We start from the raw sequence: 22,608 nt of genomic DNA on the forward strand, positions 1-22,608 counted from the left end.
CCCCTCCGTGGTTCACAATAAGTAAGCGACAATCCTATTGGTTTAGAAGGACACATTTCAGCCAATCATTGTGTGTGTTGTTCCGGGGTTAGCTGCTGTCAAGTCGTGCTCAAGGTGAGTGCGTCTTATTTTGCTGTTTTCTCTCAAACGAAACATCATATTGAATGTTGTTCAAATGCAGATTCTTAGGTGTAATCTTCATTTTATGTAAATAAACATAAAAGTAGAATAGGGCTGCTGGATTTCGTATAAGTGTCCAATGTGAGCAGAATCGATGGAGCATTGGCTAACATGCTGTATTTGTTTTACTCTAACTGTTATGTATTGGCTCTACAAATGTTCTGAATTCGACACACTTTCAAACTTTCATCTGATGTTTATACGAATAGAAGTGAAACAGTATGCCAGAATTACGCAATAAGGAGTAGAATGAATGTAGCAGTGGTGGCTGCTATCTATTTATGCTGTATCTGTTCCACATGACTTATCATCAAATACCAATAATTCAACACACTGTCTCTTTGTTTGCAGTGCTATTGTCTTTCACTCAGTATATTCAATAACATCGTGTTGGATTGGCTAGTTTTATGTATGTGCACTTTTTGTTGATGCCTCAATCTATATTTGCAGGATTTGTTCTTTCATTCAGTTTATATTCCATTTTATATATCTTTCGAGGAATCAGAATATAGTTGGAGTGCAAATAATCTAGCCTTCTACTCATTGTAGAAAGATTCCTTTTAAAACACATTCACTGTAAAACAAGAATAGCGTGTCCTGCTGGAAGTTAGTGAACATTGTGGTTTCTTGTATTTTTACCACATGTGGCCATCATTTGTAGGTTATTAAAACTATGTTTATAACTACTAAGCTTCACATGGGAAACTTCACCCTTAGTGTGCTTTTTTCTTTTTAATGGTATAACAACTCAACTAACCAACTGTCTTCGACAGGGTCCGCTTGTATAACAAGGTGACCCACCCTTAGGCGAGATGGGTGTCCTATCGACCCTGGCAAGAGGGCTGCTCAGAGGCGCTGACCGGATGGCTGAATTCACCAGCAAGAAGGGCGCCAGGACACACAACAAGGGCCGGACCGCCCGGCCCACCGGCCTCCGGCTGTCCAGCTCCAAGTTCGTCGCCGTGAAGGCCATGATCCCGGAGTTCGTGGTGCCCAACCTGGAGGGGTTCAAGCTGAAGCCCTACGTGTCGTACCGCACACCCGGGGGAACCGAGGCTGCCCCGACGGCAGAGAGCCTCTTTGCAGAGGTTGTCGCACCGCAGATTAAAAGTGACTTTGAGAAGGGCAGCTTCAGCATGGACCAGTTGGAGAAGTATGGGTTCGAACCCTCACAGGATTCAAAGCTATTCAAGCTGTTCCCTAAAAACTCTGTACGTTAAGTTGTGCGTCCCATTTTGTTCAGTATTAAGGAACTTTTTTTTTCTCAAGTTGTACACCATCCATTATCGTTATTTTTGTACCCAAATAAATTGAGTGCAAAAGTCACAGAATGGCAAATTATTTGTTATGTAAACATGCCAGCAGCAAGCAGCACTCTTAACCTGTGAATGTAAATCAATGATCTCAGAAGAAGTCCTTTTAACTAGTTTGTTGACTGTTTATATTAGATTATGGAAGCATTTGATACCAGAGAGTGTGCTAGTACGATATAATAACGTATTGTAGATCCTGACATCGAGACGCCCTAGTTGTCAGTGAAGAAGCATAATGTTGCTTTTCTTGACATTTACAAATTGTCGTACTGTTGATCTAAAGGAGTTTTACATTGCTGAAAGTTTGTTTTTTTAGAAACACATTTCTGAGTATTGCATGTTTGCCTTTAAAAATGTCTCTGAATGTCCGCGGGCTGAAAACGGGTTGCATTTGTGTTAACATACAAACACTAAGTATACAAAAGGAATTACTATAAGAAACCTTTATTGCAACAATTGAATGAAGTACTTGGGTATAAAAACTACTTTAGTGGAGAAAGCTAGAAATATTCTGGTATACGTGATGGAAAGAGTTTGGTTCAGGAAGTGTATGTGTAATGAAAACACATCCAGAATGTACTTTAAACCATGACATACACATCAGCTAATTATTGTTAAAGGGTTTTAAAATGCGTTTCTTTTTAAGAAAAATTGTTTACGCATTCTTAGTGAGGTTGCTACAACTTTAGGACAAAATCCCTCACAATCCAGTTCCTCCTCCCTTTAGCTTCTGTCTCGCCTAAATACCAACAAGAACATGACATTTTACATTTTAAACTATATATTTGGTTGGTGGGGTACCGTGGCAGCTTCAGTTGTGATGTAAACGTTGGGTTTTCACAACGAAAGCTGGGCTGGACCCTCAAGCAGGCGAGTAGTCCCATCGCCAGAGGTGCAGCATGTGGTCGTAGAAGGAGCAGCTGGCTAGCAGAGCCGTGACGGGAAGGGTGGTAGTGCCCGAGTCCGTTGGAGGGGGTGGGGGTGGGGGTGGAGCCGCCGGAGCCAGGCCCTCCGGGATGTAGTGTCCGGCGTCGTCCTCCAGTGAGGTGTCGAAGCTGGCGGTGGGCGACTCATACTGGATCCTCAGATGCCCCACCCCTTCCGCCAGGTAGGTCTGCGGCGGACGAGGGCTTCCCTCGGGGGAGGCCGGAGGGGGCTGGTCGGGAGTCAGGCGGGACCAGTCGGCTCCGTACGCCAGGGAGTTGTGCAGGATGTAGGAGGTGAGAGTAGGACACTCGGCCTCGCCGCCGCCGCCCCCTGTGGGTCGGGAAGGAGAATTACATCACACGGGAATTGAAACCCGAGGATTCTTGTGTGATAAGCCGTCATGCTGCCTCCTGCCCTCACGTTAGGGGGGAGGTTTTACCTCTAAGATACGGTGGATTTACACTGTTTAAAACAAAAACACGATTATGGGTGAGCAGCTAAAACACAGCAGGTGTGGAGCACCGCAGACGTACCGAGGGACTTGTGGCAGTCTAGGATGTGGAAGTCGTTGTGCATGCAGGCGGCCAGCAGCAGGTGGGGCTGGGTGGGGTGCCACTTCAGACGCCACACGCCCCCACCCACCGCCGTCTCACTGAGGGGCTGGCGCATGCTCCTGCCGTCCCATAGCAGCACTTGCTCATCATAGCTGAGGAGGAGGAAGAGGAAGAAGAGGAGGAGTTGCAGGTGAGGAGGGGAAGGAGGTCAATGGGCAGTGGTACTCATTTTCTAACTACATTGCCTCATTATGACTGAGTATGTCTAATAGCTATGCTTTCGAGGTTCAGACTTATCGGGTATGTGGAGCTTTAGCCTAGCTCGTTGGTGGCTGTCAGTTAACCCAGTGGCATACGTACCTTCCGGTGGCCAGGATGTGTTCCTGGTGTGGGTTGCTTTGAATGCTGCAAACACCCATCGAGTGCCTTCAACACAAGTCAGAATCAGAAAGGGCTTTGTTGGTAGGTAAGGTTGAAAATACAAGGACTTCCTGCAATTATGGTGGTGCAGTAAAGAAAAGGAACAGAAATTAAGGGGATGCTACGTTTTTAGATCCTGTGTCCATCGCTTTAACATGTACACTATAAAAATCTCAAGTATCTTTATTCCTAATCTATGACTTCTAAACTAAAACAGAAGAGAGATAGCAGATGACCCAACACAGTTTTGAAAAGTCAGAACTTGGTGTTTTTTTCATAGGGCTAACCCTAGTTGGCGAGCTAGCTAGTGGTGGTTATTCACCTCTTGCTGGTGAAGGTGGGAGAGGAGCAATCCGTTCTGAGGTCCCAGCCTTTCAGCTTGCTGTCGTCCCCGCCTGGAACACGGACACGGACACACACACACAATCTGGTGAATATGCCTATCATCCTTATCTTGTAGTTTTTCCTGAATTGAGGCCTTGATGGCCCTTTCTCCCTCTACCTCTCCATCGACATTGGTGCTTGAATCCAGATAGATAGATAGATAGATAGATAGATAGATAGATAGATAGATAGATAGATAGATAGATAGATAGATAGATAAGTTATTTATTCATCACCGAGGGGAAAACAACATTATAGAAGCTCACAGAAAAAAAACACAATAATAAAAAACGAAGTAATTAACATTTTTACATAACAAAATAAAATATACTATATGCAAAATGTACATCTCAATTCCAGTTAGCTGACCATAGGAGCTTAGCCTACCCTACCCCACTTCTAAAAGTGAGTAAAACAGGTGTGAGTGGGGGGTTACCGGAGTAGAGCAGCTGGGTGTCCCAGTAGGAGAAGGCTGTGATCCAGGCCTCAAAGTCGTGAGCCTTCCAATGGGTGCTGGTCTCTAGCCCCGCCCCCGTCAGCGAGAGAACGCTGACACAACCGTTGGAGTCACTGCACGCCACACGCATGTCACTGCTGTGGAGAGTGTGTGGGGGGAGGGGGGGGGGGGGGGGGTGTGGGGACAGACCAGTCAGGACCCCATCTCACACACACACGCACACACGTTATACCAGATAAGGTTTTGAGTGTTCTACCTCTCTCCTCTCCCGGTGGACCAGTCTAGAGACAGAGCCAGGCACTCTGTTCCCACGGACTGACTGGTCTTCTCCTTCAGACACCGTCTACCATGCTGTCCGTGGGCAACACACACACACACACACACACACACACACACACACACACACACACACACACACACACACACACACACACACACACACACACACACACACACACACACACACACACACACAATGAATAGTCAAGACATTCAATTAAGTAGAATTATAAACATTTAATTTTTCTCAATATATAAAACAGAGTGGAAGAATGAAATGATTAAGTTTCCCAGATGCAAAAATAGGATTTCCTAAGATATCAAAAGGGTAAAATACATTATTTGAGCAACCTCAATGCGCACTGCTCAACTTTTAAAACCTTTCATATTGGTGTAAAGACAGCAAAGGCTTTCATCCAAATCCACAGGTAGACAGCGGCTCTTTCCATTATGATAATGCTAATGATGCTAATGATGCTAATTTGGAACAGGATGGTATCTCTCACCGGCCCGTCGGTCAGCGTGTACAGCCGGACCTCTCCGCCAGCTGTAGCCATCCCCAGCACAGGAGCATCTGACACTGCAACATGGCACCTAGGAACATGTATGGGACATTCCCCCTTTTTTACATTACATCTGCTCATTGGTATGGAGATAGATTAGATTGTACAATTTATATAGATAACCTATAACAGATTTTTCCATTTTGACCAGAGCCATTGGGACCAAAGTAGTTTCCCTTAATTTTTTTGGCCTACTTATTTCCTCCATTATGTATCTCTTTTTAATTTGGTCCTGTTTTTAGGCTGTGACACATTTCCCATCTGTGATGAATAAAGAACCTTGTATCTTAATGTTTACACGATCATCAACAGCAAAAGACACAAAAGCATCAACCAAAACCTTTTTTTTGAAACCCTCATAAATATATAGTCTATTGGTTTTCTGTTTTACCATTTTAGATCCAAAATGGCGGGTGTGTCGATACGCTGCAGTTCGCTGAGAGGCGGAGTCAGTGCCCCCTCCTGTTGATATTCAAACAGGTACAAGCGACCGATCCTCTGGTGAGGGACGTCCTCAGCTCCCGCCTGGGTTCACAAAACAACACATTAAACATTGAGAAACAACTGCAAGCATTGATCTGTTTCAGGTTTATCCTCATGGGTGGATTAATAGAACATGGAGCAGATAGTCACTAATGGGAATGACTTGCTTTACTTTCAGGCTTCCACAACAGTGCAAGAGAAGAAAATGTTTAATGAAATACTTTTTGTAAAAAAAAAGACAGCGTACAAAGAGCAACTTTGACTATTTTGTGAGCTGAGGATGCAAACAGTCTCCTCACTGTACTCTAAATAAGTGCGGGGGCTGGCCTGGCCTACATTAGGACCTGTGAGTAAAGTCAGCTCACTGGCACATTGTTATTATGAGACCATTCTCCCTCATTACATTGCATGCACTTTTTAGACAACAGTGCAACGGCACTTATGTAGAATGGTCTACCAATAATGATCATATTGCTTTCATTGTCCCTGAAGTCAGGACAGAGCTTGCTCAGAAAGTAATCCAGTCGTCAGGTCAATCATGGAACGGCTACAATATAAATCAATGCTTAAAGCTTGGATTGAAACAATCTCAGGACAATGGTCTATCTTTCTTCATCTCTGTTTGATGTGTTCAATGTGTAAAATAATATTTTCCACTGTGGAGATTTATGCTGTTTAATGTTTCATTGTGCTTTATGGTACGTTGGTGTCTCTTGTATATATCTCTCGTTGTCTTTTTTGTAGTTTAATTATTTTTATAAAGTCTTCACCGTTGGGATTAATAATAACTCCTGTTTCATGAATGAGAGTAACCTGATACAATACAATTATACAATAAAAATAAAAGTATTTGAACTTACCTGCTCTGCTCCCTTCTGGAGCTGATAGGTGCCGCAGGCCAGAATGTTGTGGGACAGCGGGACGGGACACCATTCTACTGCGTCAGCGCTCAGTTCGGTGTCAAACACCTGCAAGTTGCGAGTCTTCGACTTGCAAGCCATATCCACATGTTGTCCGCTGCCACTGCAATATGTACATCATCATACCCATGTGGTGTTGGTTATTTCGTTTTACTGTATGTATTATTATGCAATAACTGTCAACCACAATAAAACATATTTTTCCCCCAATACATTTTAGGCCCAGCGTTTAAGGATGCATCAGTCTACCTAAAGTGCAGCAAATACAGAGATTGTTTACCTTCTCGGATCCTCCGGCTTAAAATGGAAATAGCAGTCACGTGTTGATCCACTCAGAGTTGATCAACTACCACTTCCGCAAACCGTGACGATCTGTCGTTGGATTATTCTATTATAACATTTCTTAAATAATTTCCCTTTAATTGCCGTTTTTGAGTTATTTCAGTCTGATTGAAAAAGCATATTCATTGATATTCGACTTGTTTTCTCTTGCATTTGATTAGATACTCGGCGTGTTTATCCCTACGTCACTTCCTGCTCCGACGCTGGGACTTCATTCAGGTCGTTGACAATAAAGATAATATGGAAGGAAACCAATTGTCATACTACATGGTGCTTGAAGACACTACCAAAGATAAATTCCTGTGCTATATAAAAAAACAAAACGAAACGCATAATATATAGTGAGCGTTTTCACTTTCACTCCTTTTTGCTGTTTGTAATCAACCATGTAGGATAACCAAAGGGGTCGATGGACTGGTTTACGTCTAACCTTGTATTATTGTTTTGTTTCCAAGTGTAACAGATGCCACGGATGTATGGAGCATCGATGTATCTGAAGACTTATTAAGCCAGTTTGTACGTTTTCCCTGTGGAAGTGACGGCACTTTTTGACTGGTTCAAGATGTTGAATGTTCCTACTTATAATGTGCAATCTATTTATTTTAGAGGGAGAAGGTTTTACTGAAGTCTACAGAAGATTACTTGAGGAAAATCAGGTAAGCCTTAAACATTTCCTTGTCCTCTTAAAGCCAGGTCCTGATCTCCCTGTGATTTAGCAAGGCAAACGATGGGAACCCCTGATGAACCTGGTGGTTTGGTACAGGCATTCTCGGATCCAGTAGTTGTAGGTATTGGTAGTGAGTTTATGTATGCAGTCTGAAATGGCGACGGTTGGTTAAGTCTATGTACTGGTTAGTGTTGAGGGGTTATTAGGCTGGGTGTTGTGCAGTTTTAGATGTGTGTTTAGTGCACTTAGATAAGGGATTGGGCTGTGTGTCTCTTTGGTTGCCCCTGGCTTTTTCACTTAGATTTGGTTATTTTACTGTTATATTTAACCATTTCACCCCTAGCTTTTTTCGAGGCCAAATACTTTAGAGTTCAACATTTGAAGCTAAAGAATAGATTGGATTTAATTTGGCTTACAGTTGAATACTACTTTGTAGTGTGTCAGTTTTATCACAGTCTCTCAGATCCTGAGAAGCTGTAGGTATATGAGAGAGTACGTCAGCAGCTTACTAACCCATCCACCGTCCTCTTCCCCAGGTCTGCTCTGGGTACAGGCTGCTCCGCGGTGCTGTTGCAGCCCAGCGGAGGAGCAGTGTTGCGGGTGGACTCCAGCCCAACAGACCTCAGCCTCCCGCTGGCCCGTCTGGACCGCCTGCCGGCGCGGGCAGAGGTCAAGGAGCTGCTGTTTGGGATGGCCGCCCACCTCTCCCAGTCTAGCAGACAACAAGGTCTCTGCTCATCATAAGGAACACCGTGGTGGTGGTGGTGGTGGTGGTGGTGGTGGTGGTGTTTTTGATGATGTGTTTAAAATCGCTGTTACAAGAGAGACCTGGCCAAGAAGGACATGACCTTAGTAGAACAAACTTGACGTAAAGCGAAATAATAGTACAGATAGGTCATGCATTTCTGTATAAAATGGATCTGCTCAAAATATGAGATCTTTGAATACATTTTAAATATTATATTTTCTAATTTTACAGCAACTATAAAAAATTATTCAGAACTGCCTCATGTTCAGCCAAAACCACTAATGAATAGTATTTTAATATTATGTGTTTGCTTCACTGGATCCTTAATATTGGAACTTTACTCACAGGTAATTGTAACATAATTCACACATTCATACCAACAGGCCACATATGCCCTTGCCAATTAAAGAGGCTTCTTTCTCACGCTAAGGAGGGATCCTGAGCCTAGGGAGGTGTCCAGCTCATACAGGAGGCCATTCATCATGTCTAAATTCTAGAGATACGAGCGGTCAAGATGTTCAAGAGACTCAGAAGCTCAAGGCCACAAAAGCAAGCGTAATTTCCGCGCATAGCCACAAACCAAGTTGCAATGCCAACACATAGCCACAAGAGAGCAGCACAGAGACACATTCAGATATCCAGGAGGCGGGAGTTCAGCACCATGCTTAGCCAATCAGAGCACATAACTGAGTCCACGCCTGCCCAGTAGATAAGTCACAACACATAGCCCAGGGGGCTAGAACGCTCCAGGTAACGCATCTATCTGATGCCCTACTAAGTGTATCTCCACGCATGCATAATACAATTCCTCTCCTTTTGCTTCATAGAGACTAGTCCAAACCTTGACCAAATAAAGTAAAGCAATCCTGACTCGGAAGACTTTTTCCCAAAAAGCACACGACATAAACAAAAAAGTTAGCATAGCGGTTAGACTCTTAGCTGTATAGGTAGTTGGGTTTTTTTCCTCAGTAGTCTACCTGACCTCTCAGGTCATCCTACCGACCTATTGGTACTTCTCATCAGTACCCTGGGCGAAACAGATGCCCTGACTCCACCTGCTCTTTAATGGCATGAATCTGCATTGACATGTCACTTTCAAAAAAAGGTGTCAATTAGTATAAAGTAAATGTCTAAAGGGATAGATGTTTATCACGGTGAGGGCTATAGATGCAGTATTCATGGTGGAAGCCCGAAGTCTTATGTGTCAACATCCTGAAATTCTACTCCAGAATGGTAGCGATCACCCGTGTTGTTCACCTCTTCCTACTTGACCTCCTCGTGACCCCTGGTGTTCTTGTCGGGTGACTTCTCTCTGTGTGTCTTCACTGTCCCCCCCCTCCAGCTGCAGCCCAGTCGGTTAGTCCTGGGAAGACCCACTACAAGAGGCATAATAATACAGGTGAGGCAGCAGACGTTCTAAAACATGATCCTGGCCAAACCATGTGGTACTGTAGTGTAAAGGTGGCTGTGTTCCTGTTCAGGGGTGTTCAAAATAACCACTCCTCAAGCTAGCATAATTGAGTGGCTCTTTTTGTCTAATTCTCCTTTTTTGCATGTTTTTAACATTTGATAATTGTACATTATTTAGTTAAATAATATACTATGCTACAGGAAGGCAATCGTTGAAATACACATTTTAAAGGCGGTAAAAAAAAAAAATAGGAAGAATGAAACCACTTGTTTTTTTGTACCAGCACTTTTTCGTCTACTTAAGTACAATTTCATGAAAAAACCAGTTCCTCTCCTCAAGGTGATTTTTCAGTACTCTCTCTGTTCATGTTGCCAGAGTTCGGGCCGCGGGTTCAGAGGAAGGCGGGCCCAACTGTGCCCATGTCAAAGCGTGTGGCGGGGGACTCCCTGATCAACCCGGGAACCAAGAAGTAACCCTGAAGTTGAATGAAAGGCCACTAGTTCACCACTAGGTGTCATGGAACATGCCAGTGATAAATCTTCCCTATAGTGACGTCACTCGCGAGCGTGTTAAGTGTCCTCCCAGATGTATGATGACAGATAGGTCAACCTTTTAAGAGGGCTTGTAGTGCCTGGTCAACCAATCACACCTGGTGGTAAATAGGGAGCCTTTAAAAAATTATCAAAGATTGATCCTTAAACTAGTAAAAATGAATGACTTTTCTTTGTTTTTCTAGGAAGTGCCAAACAACAGGTGTGGCCTTTGATGATACCGAAGAAGATTGAATTTAATGTTTTTAAGAATATGTATCTGAAGAGAACAAGGAGTTTGTTATTCTGCTCAACACGTACATATGTTATGTACAGTTTGAACGTGGCTTTTAACCCACTGATGCCTGATACAGCTTTTAACCTTACTGCCTACATCATGAAATCTTTTTTAATGTAACCAATATTCATCGCTTCAATCAGGGAATAGCTTTGAAATGGTTTATTTTATGAAATAAATGTAATAAATGCTATTCTTTAACTTAATCCAATGTGTTCAGCATGACGTACATCGAAGCCATTTAGATTCAGTCAGACAGTTTCAGTCGGTTTATGTCTCTAAGAAGAATTACACAGAGGAAAGCAAGGCCTGTTGTGAGCAAAGGAAAGGAGACCAAGAAAAATGAAAACTTATACTAACCTCTTTTCCTTGACCACGAGGAAAACATGAAGGAGAATTCATGAGGACTTAGGAAAGGATAACAGTGCTCTATCACGCCAGCTATATATACGTGGACAATGGGGGAAAGAAAGAAAAAAGAACTACGGTCAATTAAAGGACATGGACATGGATCCGAATTAGTATGATTGAATGAAAATGGTCCATTCGTGAATGGATGAATGGTGCGAGTTAGGAACCTTCCCAAGCATAAAAAATGTATAATTCAGCCCAAGTGAAGGAGATGGAGGAAATCACTCCCCAGAAAACAATTCATACTCAAATACATACAATTGGATTCCATTTCCAAATGATAGAAGAAAATATTGAAATATTCAATCTTCTATTGCCGCGTTTCAGCTTCATGAAGTGCTCAGAAACCACAGTTTAATCAGACACAGGCTCAAATGTTGTCTTTGATCTTCTCTTTTTAATTAAAAGTAAATAATGCTTCACTGCAGGAAAAAAAAATCACGTTTACAGACATTCAGGAATTCATACTGTATATATTTATATTATCACAAAGTTAAGTAACGCCTCAATATCACGAGGATCATTTTTTTTTCACTGATGGCATCTTACTCCATGAGTTGCTGGTGTTGTAGGCAGTCTCTGAAATACTTCGCTCCATAACGGCTCTCGCACTCACTTATGGTGCTCCACTCAACTAACAAGTTTCCGATCTTTCCTGTTTTACAAGAGCAAGTTGAAGGTTGTGATGTTGACATATTTCAGATAAAAGCCAATAAAAAAATGGCAAAAAAAAATTCAATAACTTACATGGATGGTTTGATTGACCGAAATGCAAATCAGATCAGATGTAAATTACCCTTAGAAAATAACACACTTGAAAGTTTTCCATTGTAGAGTAAAACCAAAACCAGCAGCTCAGCTGGAGCCTCTCTTTGACTGTTACAATCTACGGAAATAAATGAAGCACAACAGTCAATAGTTTCTCAGTGTGAAGACGAGACGATTTCAGAATAAAAGCACACACACATCCCATAATCACCAAGAAATCGACTAATTTGTAGTGAAACAAGGTGTGCAACAGCAGATAAGACGCAATGCAACCAAAGTTGCCACTCGCCCCGAAGTTTAACCACATGCCAAGAAAACAGTCAGCTTGTTAAATAGAAAGGTGTGATTATTACAGATGTCTCTTTTGGAGCTGAAATTCCTCTCGTGAAATATAGTACACACGTTTTACCTTTTATAGATGTTCGGGTTAAAGCATTGTGTGTGATCCCAGTTCTCTGTATCACAGTGGTGGTAGTGATCATCTTAAGAATAAAGCGCTTGTTACATTTTAGCAGGATTCAATGTAGACATAAAGGTGAAGTTACCTGTTCACTCCAGCGAGTAAAAAATAATACAAATAAAAAGGGAAAAGAGCATTTGGTTTAGATGTTCAAGATGACGTGTTTAAATGACCCTTTACAACAGATGCATCGATGGAGGTACTCTTCCCAACAGGCCTGTCATCTCACTTCCTCCACCGACAGGAAGCAGCCAAGCGTCCCTGTATTTTCCTCGGGCGTTTTAACATCAATAAAACAATAGAACAAAACGGACTGGCTCTCCAAGCGATCCTGACTCTCTGTTTGCACGCTGCTGCCATAACTTCTAGATAACTGCCAGCTAAAACCATACGCAGGTCGGGTCCTCAGGCAGTATTTCTGATTATCATTTCTATATTCCAAAATAAATCATTCCTCTAGCCACATAAAAATATAATGTATCACGACACGACGACCTCTTTTATCATCTCAGCATGCTCTCAAGGCGGGGGGCCTCCTAGTAAGAGGAGGAGGAAGAGGAGTCCCATTTGGCCGGGGTAGGGTCGGGCAACACGATTACATTTACTGTCAGACGTTAAGCCACCACACTGTGTGTGTGTGTGTGTGTGTGTGTGTGTGTGTGTGTGTGTGTGTGTGTGTGTGTGTGTGTCTGTGTGTCTGTGTGTCTGTGTGTGTGTGTGTGTCTCAAGCCTACCAATCAAACCAACATTTTGTTACTTTGAACTTCGTTTTTTTAACTGTACATTCTTAAAAAAATAAATCTGGGAACATTCCGCAACAACAATCTTCATTCCATGGTCGAGCATTGACAAGGTGCGTCTTAAAGGTTTCTCTCCATCTCTCTCTCTCTCTCTCTTCTTCTCTCTCCATCTCCAATGTTATGAAACCGGGTCTGTTTGATTTATCCAGCCCGGCCTCCACTCTTAGGCTGGGGTGGTTGCTGTGTTTCCCACACAACCGCTGTATCTCTGCGTGTCTTTGGGAAGCCTCATCAAGATCTCTATGCACTTCCTCATCCCAGCGCACAACTGAGCGCTGGGACGCGGTGACGCGGTACCGCTAGCAGGATTGCTGGCGCGGTACACATCCATTTGGTCCTCTTTGTCCTCTTCACGTAGGAGCGCGTGTTATCATTATTATGCTCCTTCTTCTGGGTTGTGGTAGTCGATATACTTGCCTTGGTCCGTCTTTAACAGTTCTACGATGTCTGGCTGGCGTCTCTTGTTTTCAACAGAGCGTGTCTGTGTTAAAGGACAGCTGCACCTGTACACGCACACACAGACAAACACATGTAGTAGAGTGTAGTATTAACAGTAAAAACACTTGAATGCTATATTCACTCACGCAAATTTTCCTTTTTTGGTAGATAATAACTGTAACAAAACGGGAAACAATGCAGTTTTTTGTATCCGGCCCAGGCTCCATGCAGTCGCCCTCCAGTTCTCCCCCTTTGTTCTATCTAAGCCTGCATCTGAAGTATATGGGGGCCATAGGGGAAAATAGCCCGAAGGATGAACCAAAGGCCTCATATCTGTGGGAGTATTTTCTCACCCTCTCCTCCTCAAAGCTGATGAGTCCCTCATCATCGTCTGACTCCATCTCCTCCGGCTCCTCGCTGACCAGAGCGCTGAGCTCCGTGGTGGCTGGTCTGGACCTCAGCAGGCTCAAGATGCACTGCAGTGGCGACCGGCCGCCACCAGAGGGCGAGCTCTCCTGCTGATCCAGGTTGTCGCTCTGCTTCTTGGCGAAGTTCACAAACACCTAACAAGCAACAGAAAGAAAATGAGTTCCCTTTTCTTCTTCTTAATGAAGAAAAAGTCCCATCAAATTGGGGCGAAATGGTAAAAGTGTACTTAAGTGTCAGACAATGCTACCATTTTGAGTTCCATAACAACCCTGCTTTACATTTTTATGCACCTGTACACATGATTAAGGCAACTTATTGGTCTCAAATACCTAATTGCAACCTTTCCTTAAAAATGTACATATACAGCTTTTTTCATTTGAAGTACGTTGATGTACTTTTACATTACATTTACTGGGGCTGAATGGCTATGCATTTGTTATATTCTTTCACATGTACTATTCTGAAAATTATAAACGATTATGCATACCAAGCATATTATCCATATATGACTCACAAAGGGGGCATTGGTCTCCCCTGGGCCCTCCTTAGGGGCGCCACTGATCAGTAAACAGAATCTGTACCGGCATTCTCCATCAAACCCAACATTTATCGGCTGAACTCTGATTTAGAGATGCACAGTGCAGCTGAGTAAGCTAAACGTGCGTGTGCTCGCTGGCGAAGGCCTCACGTTGTCCAGGGTGGTCTGGCTGACGGAGTAGTCCTCTATCCCCAGCACCTCCACCACCTGCTCCATCTTGCTGAACACCTGGGCGAGGGACAGGCGATCCGACTGCAGCTGGAACTGCACCTTAGTGTGATGGCGCTCCTGGGGTGAGATGAGATACGAGGTACTTTAGTGACCCCAGATTGGAAATACAGACATCAATGTCCGGTGGTAGCATGCATTTGGGCCAGGTGAGCTTTGCTGAGTGTAGCTGAACACACAAACAAACTCCATTGTGCATCATTTCCCAATATGGACACATGTCAACACGTGTGTACCCCCCCCACCTTGAGGACGGCCTCTGGGAAGTTCCTGTTGAAGAAGCGGACCACCTCCTTCACACTGGAGCTGCTCTTTGTCCTCACAGTGATCATGTAGCCGTCCCCGAACCTGACACACACACACACACACACACACACACACACACACACACACACACACACACACACACACATACACACACACACACACACACACACACACACACACACACACACACACACACACACACACACACACACACACACACACACACACGCACAGACACAGACAAAGAGACAGACACACAGTCAACAAAAAAAAAAAAAAACAGCATATAGTAGCAAAGAGTCTCAAACTCATTCCACTGATGAGGTATGGATTGGTCATGTGCTGTACTTGATATTACTTACTGATATATAACTGATTTGATATTGTTTCATATTTAACCTCAAGTTATCGATTATGTGCTCAACTAACATTTTATATACTTTACCCAAGATACTACACCACAGGTCTGATAGTATTCTGAATAAACATCCAGCCTAGGCTCATTGTCTAACACATATGGTAGGTTGGCTCCGCCCACACCAGCCTCTCCTTCACCGGCACCCCCCACAAACGCCCCGCCCCCATGTGGTCTCACCTGTTCTTCAGGTGCTGGATGCTGCCCAGACACTTGAACCTGCCATTCACCATGATGCCCAGTCTGGTGCACAGAGCCTCACACTCCTCCATGCTGGTTGGGAGAGAGCGAGAGAGCGAGAGACAGAGAGAGAGAGAGACTCTCTTACTTGTATGAAGTGCACTACCAAGGAGTTACTGCTGTTGCTCATTAAATGGCCTGACAAAAAAAAGATGATGTTTTTAATGGGTGAACCGACATGAGTTGGTTTGTCCGCACCAGAGATTTATTTCATTTAAAGAAATATCTCAGCCAACCAAATGTTGTGAGCAGGCAGCTCCGTCACCTGGTCCAAACGCCGGTCTCACCTGTGTGATGTCAGCACCACTGAGCGTCCCGTCTTGATGATGTCGAGGATGAGGTTCCAGAGGAAGCGGCGAGCCTTGGGGTCCATGCCCGTGGTGGGCTCATCCTGCAGGGCACACGGGAACAGACACGCTAGCAGTGATGCTGATACGTCATATGTATGACCCATGTCAATATTAACACACTGTCCAGATGCCAACTCGATGGGGGATATCGAAATGGAATCGTACTAAGGACCCAAAACAATAATATATATCATTTCAAAGCCTCCAAAAATGTCAATATTATATATACAGTATATTATATTAACTATTTTATTATATAGTAAGTAGAGTATAGTTTATATAGATTGATACATTTTGTTTTATAGTTTGTTTGAGTATTGGCAGTACAAGCGATATATAAATACTATATTCTACGATATATAAATATTTCTACATAGTTTCTAGTTTGACGTTAGCCTTCATTGATTTCGGATTAAAGTGGGCTTGGTCCCTTCCAGGAGGTTGACCAATCAGAGAACAGTGGGTGTGGTCCCTACCAGGAAGATGAGAGAGGGGTAACCAATCAGAGCGATGGCGGTGGACAGCTTGCGCTTGTTACCACCACTGTAGGTTCCAGCCGGCTTGTCTGCGTAATGAGAGAGTTCTAGTTTATCTAGCGCCCACTGAACCACCTGTGGAGAGACAGACACACACACACACACACACACGCACACACACACACACACGCACACACACACACAGACAGAGCTTTAAATCACTAATCACAATTAATGTGCATATCATGCTGTGTAAGTGAGTCAGAGAATGATGACAAAATGATTGAGTGAGTGACTGTGTGTGAGAGTGTGCACACATGCATTAGTGAGAGAATAAATGGGTGGGTGGAGTATTTGAGTGAATGAGTAAATACTCTACGAGTGACTTCTACTAAGAGCACCTCAGTGAATGAAGGAATGAACGTGTTAGAAAGCGAGGGTGTTCATGAGAGGCAAGTGAGAGTAATTTAATCAACGTGTAAGTGAGTGGTTGTTGGCATGATGGCGTGAGTGAGTCGGACCCGGTCCTGGTCCTTCCAGGAGATGCCGCGGAGGCGTGTGTAGAGCTCCAGGTGCTCCCGGGCCGTCAGGTCCTCAAACAGGGCGTCGAACTGGGGGCAGTACCCGATGGTCTGCTGCACTCGGAGCAGCTCCTTCAAGATACTACACGCACACACACGCACACGCACACACACACACACACACACACACACACACACACACAAATTCAAGCCATGACAGACTTGACCGGGATGTAAACAGTGAAATTAAAGTTAACCAAAACTAAAAGGGATGCATACAACAACAACAATAAAAATCATACAACTAAAATGATGCATAAATAAATAACCTCTCTCCTACTTCTAACGGTCTAATTAATCTAGACTCCAGATTGACGTGCTGGAGCTGGTTTTCTCCCACCCACCTGTTCTAGGTTCAACAGTGACATGCTGGAGCTAGTTTCCCCCCCCCACCCACCTGTTATAGGTTCAACAGTGACACGCTGAAGCTTGCGTTCTCCCTACCCACCTGTTCCCGCTGACGAAGGCCTCCCCTCCCGTGGTGCTCTCGTCTCCGGTCAGCATCTTGAAGGTGCTGGTTTTCCCCGCCCCGTTGACCCCCAGCAGACCGAAGCACTCCCCCGGCCGCACCCCCAAACACAGCCGATCCACCGCCAGGATGCGTCCCATCTTCCGGGACTTGTACACCTAGAGAAGGGGGAGGCTGTTCTTTCGATGAGGTGGCTAAATGACGTGTGTCACTAAACATACTGTATTTTAAATTGCAGATAACAGTAGAGCTATATAAGGTTTGTTACTGCCCTCTAGTGGTCAAAGCACAATGAATGGAGCTTTACAATTATATTGAATTGTTAAACACTACATCTATTCTAAATGATAAAATCATAAAAAACATATACATAACAGTCTAGCGTTGCGCTAACAATCATATTTAGGTTAGGTTTCTGCTAAATGTTCTGAAAAACTCACCTTCGTGAGGTTTTCAATTTTCAACATGTCGCTGTCAGCATCTCCGCGCAGAACCCGCCTCCTCTCACATGCTACGTCTACATCGTCATCATCGATTGGCTGACAGCTAACTGGTACCCTCCTTTACCAGGAAGTAGTAGACACACAAATTTACCCTTCGCTAAACCTCTCCATAGTGGCCCCTGTCCACTCCAAAAGTAGCAACAGTAACCAGGAGGCCTGTCAAGCTTTCAGAATAATAATAAGGGAGTCGTCGTATTTTTCAGGCTTCTCCAAAGCCAAAAATGACAGTTTTCAGATATGGATAAAACAGTGTGAAAGACCTCACTCACAGCGAAATCCACTCATAGCTCATTCCATAGATCCCTGGGTTTGTGCCATTGTTGTGGAAAACAAATTGTTGTTGCCTTTCCTCTTTTTGAGAACCAGTGTATGGATCAAGCCCAAGATTTTTTTTTCCTGAATAAGTTTGTTCTGCATGTACATTTTCAAGACGTAGTTGAACTTAACAATACTACGCCGACAAATAATATTGTGCATGTAGCTCTCAAATGCATATAGAGGTAGGCATTAGGTAGGCATGTTTCTGTCTACCTAATCCAGAAATGATTTCCTTTGGACTATCTCTCACTGATAATGTAAGGCGTTCAGCAACCAAGGGGGGCAGAACTTAGCGAATGGTGAATTATGATTGGTTCAACGTTGGTAGAAAAGGTGAGGCAATTAATCAATATCATGTTTCAATTGCATTAACAGACACTTTACTGGTCAATCAATGCGTTGTACACAACTTGCTATGGAGTTACTATTAACTATTTTGAAATTTAGGAGATGATCTCTCAAAGAATACTTTTAAAGCAATTGTGACCAAAGATATCTGAACCAAAATGGCCGCCTGGTGAAAATGTCTCAACGGCACACTTACGGTGGTTTACGCAGGAAGTTGTACTGGCAAAGTATAGTGATGAGGAAGCCCACAAAGCCTTCGATCGTCATGGCGACCAGCCCCCGTGTCACGATGTCCCACTCGAACGGAGACTTCATCTTGTCAAACTGACCTGGAGACAGAACGGAACATGGGGGGTTTTAAACAAGTTGTTTAACGAGATGCATAACGAGACTCGGATTAGACGAGAAGCAATTACACAGGGAAGGGCTCATCACCCAACCGTGATAAGCCTCTTATATTTGTTTTAAAGTTAACTTTATCAATTTATATAAAAAAAACATTACAAATAATATTATGATAGGAAATAGAAACTGATATGCAAACATATTCAAACTTGTTGTAATATGCAACATTTTATATTGCATTAGGTAAAATTAAGTCTGTGGTTAATACTAACTTCACATGAGCTTCGAACATCTCCTAATTGCCTTAAACAGACTATTATCAGGTAATCCTATTTCCTCCATGTTAGTGTCAATAGTTCATACTGTACGTCACCCTAAACTCTATAATTAATTGTTTCTAATCCCCATTTACCTATCTTGGCGTAGTACTCGTTGATATACTCGTTGTAAGCCATCTCCATGAGGCCGTGACCCAGATTGTAGTTGGGGAAGATGAGGAAACAGGACTTTAAGTAGCTGTTGACCCTCTTCAGGTCCTGGCAGAGAACAACAACAGATGAGGAAACATGACTTTAGGTCCTGGCAGACAACAACAACAGATGAGAAAACATGATTTTAGATCCTGGCAGACAACAACAGATGAGATAACATGACTTTAGTTCCTGGCAAACAACAACAACAGATGAGGAAACATGACTTTAGGTAGCTGTTGACCCTCTTCAGGTCCTGGCAGACAACAACAACAACAAATGAGGAAACATGACTTAATGTAGCTGTTGATTCTATTCACATCCTGGCAGACAACAACAACAACAGATGACGAAAAATGAATTCATTTAGCTGTTGACTCTATTCAGGTCCTTAGAGTCAGAAACAACTCAAAATGCTGTAGTGCATTTTGAGTAAGAAATAAATGGGATCTATGAATGGATAGTCAGCAACAAGGCTATCTGACAACCAGCTGAAAGGAAATCGGTTCAGTCCCCAACATCCAGAATCCTTGACCCAGATGCCCTCAACCCTACCTGCTTCTTAGGCATCTTGCTCAAGGATTAGAGAACAAACTACTACCCTGACCGGTATCTGGATTCACTGCGAGGCCTTTGGGATCACAGCTTCTGTGATATGGTACCAACAGTGCCAACATAGGACACAATATAACAACAAATATGATTGGAATATGAAGACACTGACCTTGTCGTGTTCAAAGAGCTGCAGGAGGAAGGTGGCGACAGTGGCGGTGATGCCGATGAAGAGGTTGATGACGATGAGGAAGACGTAGGCCGTGCTGGGAACCTCAAACCAGAAGGAGGCCGGGTACATGATGGGTGTGATGGACCACCTGGATCAGGCCAACACGGGGCGGTCAGAGGAGTTCACTGTTTCACTAACATTTGTTCAACTAATCTATTTTTTCTAGTTTTTGCCATCTTCCACTCTATCAATATTGTAGAAATATTTGTATTTACCTTCCTAAATCTATAATCATTGCAAATTCTTGCTTTGTTCACTCCATTTGTTAAACCTCTTGTTTAGTTTAGCAATATTATTTATGTTTTTTAGTAATTCATCCATTATACATTTTGAATGGATCAACTAAGCTGAGTACTTCTGTATTTGACTGAAGTGTTATCCCGGAGTGCTCTGCTAGCTAGCTGGCCTCTTTAGCAGAAGTCCCTCCAACCACAGTCGGACGGTCAGCTCTGCCCCTTCGGCTCAGATACCCCACGCTGTTATCAACAAGCTCCTGGCGGTTCTGACATGTGCAAACGTCACTCACCCGTAGAGCAGGAAGAGAGCGAGGACAGCAGGGAAGTTGGTGGGGGAGGTGTAGGCCGGCAAGTCGAACACAAACAGGATGAGCACACAGCAGGTGGCCGGAACCAGGTAGTTCATCTGGCAGCCAGACAGCGATGGAAAGAAAGCACAGAGAGAGAGAGAGAGAGAGAGAGAGAGAGAGAGAGAGAGAGAGAGAGAGAGAGAGAGAGAGAGAGAGAGAGAGAGAGAGAGAGAGAGAGAAAGAAAGAAAGAAAGAAAGAAAGAAAGAGAGACCGAGAGAAAGACATTAGAAAGTGTAATTCTTTATTTATTTATTTTTCATTACATTCCCCTAGATGAATTCTCTCTCTCTGATAAAGTTGGCCCTCCCTCCCTCCCCCATCAACATGTCCCAGATGTAGGTGGCCCGCCAGTAGGTGTACCTCTCTCCAACCCCCCACCCACCCCTTCGACTCCCCCCCCTCCCTCCTCTCCCTCCCTCCCCCCTCACCATGTCCCAGATGTAGTTGGCCAGCCAGTAGATGATGGGGTTGCAGCCACTGACAAACTGCAGGTGTTTGGCTTTGGTGGACTTCTCGGCCACGAGGAAGACTACAAAGCTGGCAGGCACGAAGGACATCGCGACGATGATGAAGATGGCGATCACCACGTCAGTGCCCTGCAGACTGGTGGTCATGACGACGATGATTAAGATGAGGGGAAGAGAATGGGAGAGATATATATTATTTTTCCTTTTTTCCTTATCATCTACCTGTACTCATAATATCAAATACAGATCCTAACGGAAGCACTCTTGTCAGCCTGATCGTTATTAACCAGATATTGTATAAGACGTATAGGAATTAGAAAGTCCGGACACTGATAAATACTGAATAACTAAATAGAGCCACTGCTTAAAGCAGTGTAACCTACAGGTAGTCCAGGGAGAGGCTGGCACTGGTACGATTCATCGGATGGTTGGTCAGTGTTATTCCTGAAGAGACAAAAACACAAACACACAGTCAGTGTTATGGACGGTTGCATCAAGGGCAAGGTGTAATGTCGTCAGTGAATTTATATTCTTACCGTAGGCTGCAGGGTTTCCTTTGGACGGCGGTAGGTTGGCCCGTAGGATGGCGTTGTTGAGGACGTTGAGGTACGTTGGCATGCTGTGGTAGCCTTTGTTGTTGTACAACACCTGGAGACGGGGACAGGGTGGTTAGAGGGAGAGGAACGTTGATGTGGATCATTTTGTCTGCTCGTTAACCCTCTCACCTGAGCTGAGCTGTGTGTAGCTGTCTCACCTGAGCTGAGCTGTGTGTAGCTGTCTCACCTGAGCTGATCTGCCTGTTAACCCTCTCACCTGAGCTGCTCGTTAACCCTCTCACCAGAGCTGAGCTGCTCGTTAACCCCCTCACCTGAGCTGCTCGTTAACCCTCTCACCTGAGCTGCTCGTTAACCCCCTCACCTGAGCTGCTCGTTAACCCTCTCACCTGAGCTGCTCGTTAATCCTCTCACCTGAGCTGCTCGTTAACACTCTCACCTGAGCTGGTCTGCTCGTTAACCCACTCACCTGAGCTGGTCTGCTCGTTAACCCTCTAACCTGAGCTGAGCTGCTCGTTAACCCTCTCCCTTGAGCTGAGCTGCTCGTTAACCCTCTCCCCTGAGCTGAGCTGCTCGTTAACCCTCTCACCTGAGCTGAGCTGCTCGTTAACCCTCTCCCTTGAGCTGAGCTGCTCGTTAACCCTCTCACCTGAGCTGAGCTGCTCGTTAACCCTCTCACCTGAGCTGATCTGCGTACTGCTATCTTCCGAACCATGGGCGGCGTCCTCCTCCCAAAGGATGCTGGGATGGATTTCTGTATGTTGCCCACCGTTAACCCGCCATATCTGTGGATGATGACATCATACATATACAACACACACACTTACAATCTAACAACAACAATCTTTAAAAAAAGTTAAAAGAGTCAACAATAAGCACCAATTCT

General features: G+C 44.1%; 4 protein-coding genes across 7 annotated transcripts in view; 2 read left to right on the plus strand and 2 right to left on the minus strand.

Annotated features, from left to right (window-relative positions):
- The first annotated feature begins 4 nt into the window (after positions 1–4).
- On the plus strand, positions 5–1,506 carry mrpl41 (mitochondrial ribosomal protein L41). Its single transcript, XM_030359716.1, has 2 exons — positions 5–114; positions 954–1,506. Exon 2 carries the CDS (start codon positions 993–995, stop codon positions 1,398–1,400), a length of 408 nt encoding a protein of 135 aa, XP_030215576.1. The 5' UTR covers positions 5–114; positions 954–992; the 3' UTR covers positions 1,401–1,506.
- A 415-nt stretch (positions 1,507–1,921) lies between these two features.
- Positions 1,922–6,968, minus strand: dph7 (diphthamide biosynthesis 7). The gene is made up of 10 exons (XM_030359694.1): positions 6,761–6,968; positions 6,421–6,583; positions 5,469–5,602; positions 5,021–5,108; positions 4,492–4,586; positions 4,215–4,372; positions 3,717–3,789; positions 3,335–3,400; positions 2,954–3,126; positions 1,922–2,750 (listed from the first exon to the last, which is right to left on the minus strand). Exons 2-10 carry the CDS (start codon positions 6,559–6,561, stop codon positions 2,356–2,358), a joined length of 1,323 nt encoding a protein of 440 aa, XP_030215554.1. The 5' UTR covers positions 6,562–6,583; positions 6,761–6,968; the 3' UTR covers positions 1,922–2,355.
- Positions 6,969–6,991: 23 nt separating this feature from the next.
- Positions 6,992–10,682, plus strand: paxx (PAXX non-homologous end joining factor). Of its 2 annotated transcripts, none has more exons than XR_003977182.1 (7): positions 6,992–7,163; positions 7,278–7,338; positions 7,429–7,478; positions 8,026–8,216; positions 9,580–9,636; positions 10,024–10,178; positions 10,219–10,682. XR_003977182.1 is itself a non-coding variant. In XM_030359713.1 (7 exons), the coding sequence occupies exons 1-7, from the start codon at positions 7,063–7,065 to the stop codon at positions 10,431–10,433; spliced, it is 603 nt and encodes a 200-aa protein (XP_030215573.1). In that variant the 5' UTR covers positions 6,992–7,062; the 3' UTR covers positions 10,434–10,682. The 2 variants fall into 2 exon arrangements, 1 of the variants encoding a protein (XP_030215573.1); XM_030359713.1 differs by having other exon boundaries at positions 10,024–10,117; positions 10,385–10,682.
- Positions 10,683–11,264: 582 nt separating this feature from the next.
- Positions 11,265–22,608, minus strand: part of abca2 (ATP-binding cassette, sub-family A (ABC1), member 2) — a 57,952-nt gene continuing 46,608 nt past the window's right edge. For 2 of the 3 annotated variants that reach the window (XM_030359643.1, XM_030359642.1), the window contains 18 exons: positions 22,402–22,507; positions 21,705–21,816; positions 21,552–21,612; positions 21,130–21,304; positions 20,641–20,756; positions 20,055–20,202; positions 19,273–19,396; positions 18,712–18,844; positions 17,787–17,907; positions 17,326–17,504; positions 16,818–16,959; positions 16,297–16,431; positions 15,758–15,861; positions 15,411–15,503; positions 14,794–14,896; positions 14,471–14,608; positions 13,707–13,916; positions 11,265–13,418 (listed from right to left, as the gene is read on the minus strand). In XM_030359643.1, the coding sequence (XP_030215503.1) occupies positions 13,383–13,418; positions 13,707–13,916; positions 14,471–14,608; positions 14,794–14,896; positions 15,411–15,503; positions 15,758–15,861; positions 16,297–16,431; positions 16,818–16,959; positions 17,326–17,504; positions 17,787–17,907; positions 18,712–18,844; positions 19,273–19,396; positions 20,055–20,202; positions 20,641–20,756; positions 21,130–21,304; positions 21,552–21,612; positions 21,705–21,816; positions 22,402–22,507 (2,236 nt within the window). In that variant the 3' untranslated portion in view covers positions 11,265–13,382. Of the gene's footprint in view, positions 13,419–13,706; positions 13,917–14,470; positions 14,609–14,793; positions 14,897–15,410; positions 15,504–15,757; positions 15,862–16,296; positions 16,432–16,817; positions 16,960–17,325; positions 17,505–17,786; positions 17,908–18,711; positions 18,845–19,272; positions 19,397–19,460; positions 19,587–20,054; positions 20,203–20,640; positions 20,757–21,129; positions 21,305–21,551; positions 21,613–21,704; positions 21,817–22,401; positions 22,508–22,608 lie in introns of those variants that run through there. The other variant, XM_030359644.1, reaches the window with a different exon arrangement.

Source organism: Gadus morhua, chromosome 6 (assembly GCF_902167405.1).
Source record: "Gadus morhua chromosome 6, gadMor3.0, whole genome shotgun sequence".
NCBI classification, from domain to species: domain Eukaryota; kingdom Metazoa; phylum Chordata; class Actinopteri; order Gadiformes; family Gadidae; genus Gadus; species Gadus morhua.

Coding starts and splice junctions, on each gene's coding strand:
- dph7 (XM_030359694.1), bottom strand. CDS start 6,561: ATGGCTTGCAAGTCGAAGACTCGCAACTTGCAGGTGTTTGACACCGAA. Junction 5,109..5,468: donor GCCATTTTGGATCTAAAATG/GTAAAACAGAAA, acceptor ACATGTTCCTAG/GTGCCATGTTGCAGTGTCAG. Junction 3,790..4,214: donor CACCCAGCTGCTCTACTCCG/GTAACCCCCCAC, acceptor TCCGTGTTCCAG/GCGGGGACGACAGCAAGCTG.
- mrpl41 (XM_030359716.1), top strand. CDS start 993: ATGGGTGTCCTATCGACCCTGGCAAGAGGGCTGCTCAGAGGCGCTGAC.
- paxx (XM_030359713.1), top strand. CDS start 7,063: ATGGAAGGAAACCAATTGTCATACTACATGGTGCTTGAAGACACTACC. Junction 7,339..7,428: donor AAGACTTATTAAGCCAGTTT/GTACGTTTTCCC, acceptor TATTTATTTTAG/AGGGAGAAGGTTTTACTGAA. Junction 8,217..9,579: donor CCAGTCTAGCAGACAACAAG/GTCTCTGCTCAT, acceptor CCCCCCCTCCAG/CTGCAGCCCAGTCGGTTAGT.